General features: G+C 33.4%; 1 protein-coding gene across 2 annotated transcripts in view; it reads right to left on the reverse strand.

Moving 5' to 3' along the window:
• The window catches only part of LOC109226798 (U3 small nucleolar RNA-associated protein 14 homolog A-like), a 9,140-nt gene continuing 4,213 nt past the window's right edge, over nt 4,686–9,612 (reverse strand). For both annotated transcript variants that reach the window (XM_019391663.1, XM_019391662.1), the window contains exons 6-13: nt 9,356–9,577; nt 8,926–9,252; nt 8,449–8,802; nt 8,263–8,343; nt 8,078–8,182; nt 6,411–6,782; nt 5,597–5,728; nt 4,686–5,330 (exon numbers count right to left, since the gene is read on the reverse strand). In XM_019391663.1, coding sequence (XP_019247208.1) covers nt 5,178–5,330; nt 5,597–5,728; nt 6,411–6,782; nt 8,078–8,182; nt 8,263–8,343; nt 8,449–8,802; nt 8,926–9,252; nt 9,356–9,577 — 1,746 coding nt within the window. In that variant the 3' untranslated portion in view covers nt 4,686–5,177. The remainder of the gene's footprint in view (nt 5,331–5,596; nt 5,729–6,410; nt 6,783–8,077; nt 8,183–8,262; nt 8,344–8,448; nt 8,803–8,925; nt 9,253–9,355; nt 9,578–9,612) is intronic.

A 9,612-nucleotide genomic window follows, 5' to 3' on the forward strand; every position in this document is an offset into this window, starting at 1 on the left:
ATATATATATATATATATATATATATATATATATATATATATATATATATATATATATTATCATGTATAATCATTGTATAATTTACGTATACTATCTAGAAATAGAGGATTCGACCGACTATTTAGGTAAAGATCCCTTCAATAAATTGCTGAGCAAGATGAAGAAAGTAAAACAAATGACAAACTCTTTTTGTTTTCATTTACATGAAAAAGTCGGGCCGGTGTTATTTTGACCTAAAAATTCTAACTCTGAGGAATGATAGTAACAATTTATTATTCCATGATTAGTAAACTAATTAAGTTTTCTTTGCAAATTAAAGGCCATTCACAATTTGCAGTGCTAAGTTGTCATTCTGAGATTACTCAAGTCATCCAACGAAAAAGAAAGGAATGAGAGAAAATATGTTTGATTACGATTAAAATTGAAACAATTAAAACGTTTTAACAAATTTAACCATAAAACGTTTTAATCAGTGTAAACTCAATTAATCATTCAACTGTTACATAACTAAATTTATTTCTCCTGAATAAAAAGGCAAAAAGTAATAAATTAACTCCCCACCTTCCCAATCCTTTTGACCTACGAAATAAGTCCAAATAGGAATGTTTTAATGATCTTATCTTCCACCAGAAAACCAGGTCAGTAAATAATTAATCCAACTCAACAATTACCTGTACAAATTTTGTTACATTCTTTAATTTCTTGAATTATATATACAACATATAGCTCCTTCACTAGTAAAACCATTCTTCTACATATATTTATAAGTCCTAAATATTACTTTATAATGACCAAACAAAGTGCAATTTCGAAAATCCTTCTTGTTTTGCTTTTCACAACTCTTTGCTATTCTTCAATCCATGCAAATACTCCTAGAAAACTATTGGAAATAAAAGATTTTCGTCATATGTTACCAAAATTTGTACCAATTCCTCCCTCTGCTCCCTCTTGTAAAAGTAGTTCAGGTGCAACTCCTCCACCGTCGTGTCCCGATATTCGGCCACCCGTGCCGGTGGCTGCCGCCTCATTGCCGCCAAATGCACCACCGCCGATCACAGCCGATGTCCGCGGTCAGCCGGAATTATATATATAGCGGAGCTAGTGTTATTTTGGACGTCTCCATTGTATGTGTATTTCTAAATTGTGTAATTTGGTTTTATAAGGGACCTAATTGAAAAACACACTCGAGCATAAAAATAATTTGATATATGTGCTTGATAGTGTACAATCTAATGAGAGTTATTTTGCATTTTACATCCTTAATTAACCTGTGCTTCCTTTATTATTTGTCTTTTAATGTCTGTGTACACTTTAAATATTTATTAACCTTAATAACTTGCATTCTAGGTCCTTAATCCACGCTTCTATTTCGTGTTTTTTCTTCATTTCTTTCCATATCATGAAATTAAGCTCTTTTGTGAGTGTAATGTGAGATGCAAAACAAGAATATTCAATAAAGAAACAAGACAACGAGCAATATTTGGGCCGCAATCAAACCCCCACCCCCCCCACCCCCAACCCCCCACCCCAAAAAAAAAAAAGGAGGAACTTTCAAGAAATTTAATTAATTTTTTTTCGGAAAAATTTCACATAAGAACAATTGGGCTCCCTATTTTTCAATTTTATAGCCCATATTTTAATTTACAATCAACTAGCCCAAAAATAATAGGCTAATAGGTTCTCAAAATTATTTAATTTTTAAAAAAGATTGCTCAAGCTTTTAAGTTAATTTTCAAATCAGTAACTATGACTCAAATATTAGTTCAACAAACCAAATCTATTTGAGTGGTGAAAATATGTGGGTTTATATTCTGAATTTGATTTTGTGAGAATTTTGGAGTGGGTGTTATTTAGACTTGTAAGAAATAGTATAATGAGGTTGTATATAAAATTTGAAGTCATTTAATGGAGATTTGGACTGGTTTTGAACGAGAATTGCAACTGAAAATCATGGAAGAACTTCGTCTACAGATGCTTGTATAAAAGTGTATAAAAGTGTATAGGATGTGTTATACACTCATATACACTATTATACAAGATTATATATAATTATACAAAAAACTGACTTCGTCTTCTTCCTTGCGCTTTTCAAAAATTTAACTCAAATCTACTCCAAATCACTTCAAATTTAAATTTTGAACTCCTTTTGATAGTTTCAATCAATTGGAACAACACCCAATCCAAACAACTAATAAACTAAAAAAATCCTATTTTCGAAAGCAAAGATTTGAATGGCCTTCAATGGTGGACTTCTACTCTTCAATTTTCTTACATTGCAACCAGGTGACACGGGAAGAGAAGCAGTAATGGCGGACGACCCCTTGAAGTATATATAGAAGATGTGAGAAGAAGAGCGAGTAAAAGCGATGGTTGTGAGAACACATATTTAACTCCATAGCTTTTCGAAGCAATGGTTGTAAGAACACAGATTTTGAATTTGCTAGTGCTTTCAAAATATATACAATATGGGCTAGGTTAGGTAAAACTTAAAAACATGGGCCATTTTTTTTATGGTGTGAAGTCATGTGTATTTTCTTGTAATTTTTTTTTTTTTTCCTATATGTATTATAATATGGGAATCTTACGAAAATGTTAAACAAGTTCTAATTTACCGGTCTCTATCCATTAAATAATAGACTTACCAAAATTAGGTAGCACGTACAAAAATTAAAAACCCAAATAAATAAGGATTCTTTCTCCAAGAATCACACACAAAGATCTCCTTCCAAAATTATAAGCGTGATCAGCAACATTAGATGCAAGATGGGAAGAAAATTTTATGGATGAGGTAGCAACCAATATATGAAAGATTCCAAAAATCTAAGCAAAAAAGGGACTTTTTTCAATAGGTATGGATGAAATTCATTGAAAACATATATATGAGTCAATCTACAAAATTTGAGGAAGATCGGAGGTGATTTGGACTGATTTGGTATCAAAATTCCTAGTTAAAATCGATTTCTCGATTTCAAAAAATTCTTCTGCGATACATGTATCACACACAAGTATACATGTATATACATGTGATACACATTTGATACAAATATGATACATATGTGATACACAAATGATACATTGTGTGATACATATATTATTTTTTTCCGTGTTCATCTTCTACTTCGAAATTTCAATTCAAACCACCTCAAAACTCTACCAAATCATTCTAGAACTGAAATTTAAGCTCCTTAAGATGTATCAGATCTATTCGAACAATATTCACTCAAAAGAAAGCAAAATTTTGATATTTTTTTACTACAAATAGCTAATTGGCTACTATTGATAATATTTGATGAACTGGCTAATTTTTATTTTAAATTACTTATAGGTGACATAATTGATAATTTTCTTATTATTATTATAATATAAATTTATTTACCCGCTTTAACTAAAGTTAGCTATTTACTAAATCTAATTGAGTTCTCTTTACAAATATAAATATTTCCTCTTAAAAGGTTCTCAAATTATAATAAGCGTCTTCAATTATGGGATTCAGTTAGACCTTTTTCTTCTTATAAGGTAAAAATCTCTTTATATTGAAGTGGTATATCTCTAGTTTGTCTGCGGAAATCTTATTTTAAGGAAAAATAATTAGAATATTTCAGCGTTAGAGAACCTCTAGTTTATCTCAGAAGCAAATTATGTAGTAAGGATTAAAGAATACAGATAATTCATATATACCATCTTAATTCATACAAATCGATACAAATTTAATGTATCTATAACAAACTGACAACTTAAAATATAAATTTCTTCCAACTAATTATATAGTATATAATTTATTTACAACTTTCATAATACAACTACAATAACTAACAACTTAAATATAATTTTCATACAATTTTTATATAACTATAATACAACTTTAATACCATTTTGATGCATCTTCAAATGTGTGTCAGTAATAATTTGTGCGTCATACTTCATACGATATTATACAATTTTCATGTAATTCGCATACAAATTACATACAATATATCTTTTATGTATTTTGTATGTGGTTTCAGTTCGTATGCATATAACTTAAATGCCATTTTCATACAACTATAATACAAATTTAATGCAACTTTAAACATATAATCTTCAAATGTATTTTGTATGTATTAGTCATGTGTTCTTCTTCACTTCGAATTTCAATATCAAAATTCAGCCACAATTAACCTTAATCCTCACCAAATACCTCAAAATTGAGATATAAACTCTAAAGATATTCCCCGTCATTTGTAATAACACCCGATCTAAACAAATAATATTTTGAAAAGACTCGAATATCAATTCAAAACTTCGAAACTTTTTAACGGTTGTCAATGGTGAAAGTCAAACACTCAAAAATATTATTAATAGGGAATTTCAGTTCGAACAACAATTTGGATACCATAAAGGAAATTACTAAATTAAAACTCTATAGCCAAACAATTAAAGGGCTATGGGTCTTAAATCCTTCAGTAAAGGGCCTTCCCCTTTATCTTATTCGTTAGAAACCCTCTCTCACTGAATTCTTTTTAAAAGATATTCTTTCTAAAGAAAAAGGTAAAAACTGTCTAATTATTACTCGAGCACAGAAAAATTTAAAGTTAGCTGCCAGTGGCTGATTATTCAAAGACAGATAACAGAAATATTTTCAAAAAATATTTCGCACATTGAAGAGATAATGGGCACATAACCATTTAAAACTCGATAGCCATAATAACAAAAATATAACCAAATCTAAGCTTTACCACAATGAAACAAAACTGATGCATACCATCTGCTTCACTTGAACCAATTATACACTTCAAATACTTTCAAATTCAAGCATAGCTAGCAACATCATACACTCAATAATTAAATTCGTATGGAGGAAAAAAATGACTAAATACGTAATGGTGACCGTACTCGTAGGCAATTTCATCCTGTTATTTGTGCTACAGATTTACTACACAACAAAATTCTCTTTTTGCTGCATGGGTAGAGTGTAAAGCCTCCCATCTTCATAATTAGCCGGGCTTCACTGCATGCAACTGGAGCTAATTCTTCTACCAAAACTGCAGAAAAGAGGCTCCCCTAACTACAGAGCCAAAACAAGAACATGGCGAGAAAATTCACTGATTATCTACCAAGGAATCTTGTAACTACTAGAACAAAATGGAAGTATTCCTTCTTTAAAATGTCAAAGCTCGCGAATCAGTTAGCTTCCAATCTACACGGTTTTCTTTTTCGTGGGTTTGTTACCCTTACTTTTACCACCCTTCTTTTTCTGCATACCACCACGTTTGTGGTCCTCCGATCTTCCATGGAGATTTACTTCCTCGAATTTGATAGGCTTTATGATAATACCATTCCTCTTTACCACCTGTGAGAATTATAACACAAGCAAAGAAAACATCTAAACCACCTCCAGATCACAGCTACAAACAAACAACCCCTCCTCTCACTAAAATAGAGAAGTAACAAAGAAAAATCTTATGACCAAAAAAGGGAAAGGGCTAAGAAAAGGAATATATTTCATCCAACTGGATTTTAACATTTCAGCAGATACAGGATTGTATACTTCTGGAAACAACAAGGATATGGAAAGATAGGCAAAACAAAAGTTAGATAGTATGACTGAGGACGAACCTCTGGGCGAGTAAGAGCTCCAACTGTTGTTACGGGGTTGAATTCAGGTCCAATGGGCATCCGAATGCTCTGCTCAAAAACTTCTTGGGAAGTAAAGGGATAAGGTAACGTCGGCGTGTGTAACTTCTCAGCCTGCACGGAAAAATAGAAATTAGAAATTGAGTCAATCGCAGTAAAAGTTGTATAATTTGAGCAAAGACAAGCAACACTGAAGACATAGCCTTCTGTATATGTAACGAACAGAGAAGTTGTCTAAGCATGTATCTGTTGAACAGGCTTGCGACGGGTGTAGGGAACCTGAAGAAGAATTTGTTGTTGTGGCTAAATAATGAAAATAACCTAACTGCATGTTTCAATGAGTGTCTGAAAATCTCCAGCACAGACAGCGTGGTCTACATAAATTTAAGAATAGTGTTTCCAAAAAGACAGAAGGTCCATAACCTTTCCTGTAAATGAAAGACGGTGAAGTTGAAACTCTCCTCTACTGCTTTCTGCCATTGTCTGTTCTTTTTTTTTTTTTTTTACTTTTGTTTGATTAGCAATCCAACTTCTTTTTAACTGCTAACCTTGACTGTAACAGAAAGTGATTTTCATTTCACTAATTTTTTTTATAACCAAAATTATTTTATTTTCACTAATTTAATGCCAAGGGAAAAGGCAACACAATAAAAAATTTCCACGCATGCACATAAGTCTGCAATCACAATAAGTAAAGCTTAGGTTTAGCCTCAACATCTAAAATCTAAACTGACATCAATCACGAGAATGTTTATTCATAAAATCAGGTTAAGGATGAAATATGTCTATGACCAACCTTCTTATCCCTCTTTTCGGAGATAATAACATGATTCAAATTTGCATCTTTTCTCTTCTTGAGAGCTTCTTCCCTTTTCTTTTTGGCAATATCATGTTCTGCAAGCATCCAAGAAGGTGGCCCCCTCTTCTTTTGTATATTGGTCCATTGGCCCCAACCAGGCAGTAAAAGGGGTTTTTCAGGTTCGGGAACTTCCTCATTCAAGGCATCTTGTTTTTCTCTCTCAAAGTCGTCTTCAACATCATCACCAGCAAAAGCACGCCGAATAAGTTCTTCCTGAGATGGGATTTCATATGTGGACTTAGTCCCAGCAGATAAAATCCCATCAACCATTTCTCCTCCACTATCTGTATCATTATCCTCGTCAATTTCCTGCAAGCAGAATTAAGAATCAATAATAACAAGCGAATTCTTTGTGTTTTGCACCCCTTATGTGTGCTCTCTTTTTTTATTTACACCCTAGCCTTTCCTTTTTAATTTGCACCATAATCTCTCTATTTCCTTGTAAAATAAAAAATAATTAAAACACTCTTTTCTTAATTATCCACGAGGGCAAGATAGGAAAAAGGCAATATTACATATTGGGCAGGAAACCACATCTGCCGGAGACAGCATATGCAGTAAACTATCTGAAGAAATCTAGAGGTCCCAAGATAAAATTCTTGAGCACTTTCACCATAAACAATTCTTAAGGATTTTTTTTTGCATAACAAGACAAATCAGGTACCGACCAAGCTAATGTAAATCAACGTCGAAGAGGAAACAACATTTCGTTAAAGTTCTATGTCTTGTTTCTTTTCATTAATTATTATTCACACTCTGTTGAATTGGTGTTTGCTAATGCCACATTCTTTTGCACAGCTTTAAAACCTTTTGTGCTTTAGCAAGTGCAATTGCAAAGGGGCCTACTCGATTTGCAAAAGTTCAGAAAATATATTTACATTTCTCCTATTTTACAAAATGGACATTGAAGTACAAAATAAAGCAATTGTAAAGGGGCTTGCTCCAATTTTCTCCCTATTTTTGCAGATGTTACAATCTGCTAATTTAACATTGATTACGTTGAAGCAGAAAATAAGGCAGATTTTCTTTTATCATATCACAAAGAAAATAGAAAGAGAAAAAGTAAGATACATCAATTAAGAAATGCAATATGGAGAAGTTACATAGAAGAAATGGGAAAGTAAGAAATGGTAAACTAAAGCATAGAAGATATACAATCTTCAACTTCTAGCTGCTGGAAGTACTGGGACCATTTCGTATTTAAGCTTACAGCCATTTACATGATAGTGGAGGGGAAAAAAAGCTCTTCATTTCTATTCTCTCAAATAGTGCGAGGTGCATTTTCTCTTGTCACTGTCCTCTGCATACATAACTTTGGTGAAATACAAGAATTTTTTTTTGGTTTAATACGTGAGAACTTTATTTTATTTTACACCATATTTTTTCTTTTTCTTAGTTGTATTTTCCTTATTGTGCCTTCAAGAATAATCAAGAAAGAAAGTGTCTTTCTGTTTTGCAAGGAAATAAAGAGATAGGGAGCAAATCGATTAGGACAAGGTGTAGATCAGAAAAAAGAGCACACATTAGGGGTGCAAAATGCAAAGCTTTCGTAACAAACAGGTCAGGGAAAGTTGCATCGTTGATTCAGCATATAGAGAGATTACCTCCCCATCAGGTTCACTCGCAACAGGTTTTGTGATCTTTAAGGCCATTGCACTTTTTGCATTTGCAGATTTTGTCTGCTTCCCTTTAACTGAAGAATCATTCATCTGTTCACCAAATATACCAATAAGACTAACTTTACTAAAAGGAGTAAGAAAACAGATTTTTGAGAAAACAAAAGCTGAACCTTTTTCCACGAGTCGTCTGCAAAAATGGAAACTTCGTATGATGTCTTTGAGCATGGTTCTCTTGAAATGTCCTCAAAACTCTGAAACCCAGGACAAATTCAAACTTTAATCACCTCAAACAACGCAGAGAAGAGGGCAATATGAGATGGTACTGCAGGATTTGATGAAGTTCACCATGCAATTACCTTAAACAGAGAATCATGACCAATCTCAGACTCTTCACGAAGTGAACTGGGATCAAAATGAACTTCCCTCTCAGGAAATTTATTTTCTTCACGAGCAGTAATGCCAGTTTCTCTGGCATCTCTCTCACCTTCACTATCACTGTCACCATAGTAATTGTCTGATGTCACTTTCTTTTTGGGTACGAGTTCCTGCTTTTTTTGAGCTCCAAAAACTCTCCTACCACTCAAAATATTTGTTCCTTGAGTTTTTGGCTCGTTCTTCTCTTCGAATTCCTTCAATGATGACTCATACTCTTTTAGAGCAAGCTTTGCTTCTTCATCGGCCGCTTCTTTCCTTCTTTTCAATCCACGGACCTGTGAAATGACAGTGTTTCAAGATGGTACATAAACAATCTGAGATGCATAACCATAAATGAAATCCAAACATCAAAAAATTAAGAGCAAGTAGTGGTGCAAATGAAAGATTGATGAAATTACCATGAAAGGTAAAGAAAGCACTCCTGACGCTGGCAATTCTTCATCCCCATCTAAGACTTCAATGGTCTTGTCCTTCGCTTTCTTCAACAGTTTCACTGCAGCGTCCTGATCTGATCCATCAGAAGTCTCATCAAGGTCATCATCATCACTGCTTTCTTCACTACTACTACTCTCTTTCATGTTATTTGCTTTTCTTGTCAAAAGGGCATGTTGATTCAGTTGTTCAGTAATAGCAGCTCGAGTTCCATCGTCTTGCACATCCAAGCCACGTTGTAAGATGCGCTTTGCCCACTTGGAGCTGTTCTTGTGCTTCAGAGTCATGCGTTCCTACATAAAATTTAGTCTCCAAAGAGACAAACTCAATCAGTAAATAACCTGAAAAGCAGAAAAGACTCCTAGGTAAGTTCACGCAAGTAATGAAAGAAATTACCTCTGCCCTTTTGAATTCTTGTTTCATTGCCTGCTCTTTGGCTGCTTCTGGATCAGTTTCAACTGCAGTACCTGCTTGTTTCAATCTATCTTTCTTCAGCAAACGATGATACACTTTCGATTTTATCTTCTTCACTCGTTTTGCCTTCATTTCATGACGGAAAAGAAGACTACGCATCTTAGCAAGCTGGTCTTGGCGGTCCCTCACATCTTCTACAGATATCTGTCAAAGTGGTACTACGTTAATATAAATAAAAA

This window comes from Nicotiana attenuata, chromosome 6, assembly GCF_001879085.1.
Source record: "Nicotiana attenuata strain UT chromosome 6, NIATTr2, whole genome shotgun sequence".
Lineage (NCBI taxonomy): Eukaryota > Viridiplantae > Streptophyta > Magnoliopsida > Solanales > Solanaceae > Nicotiana > Nicotiana attenuata.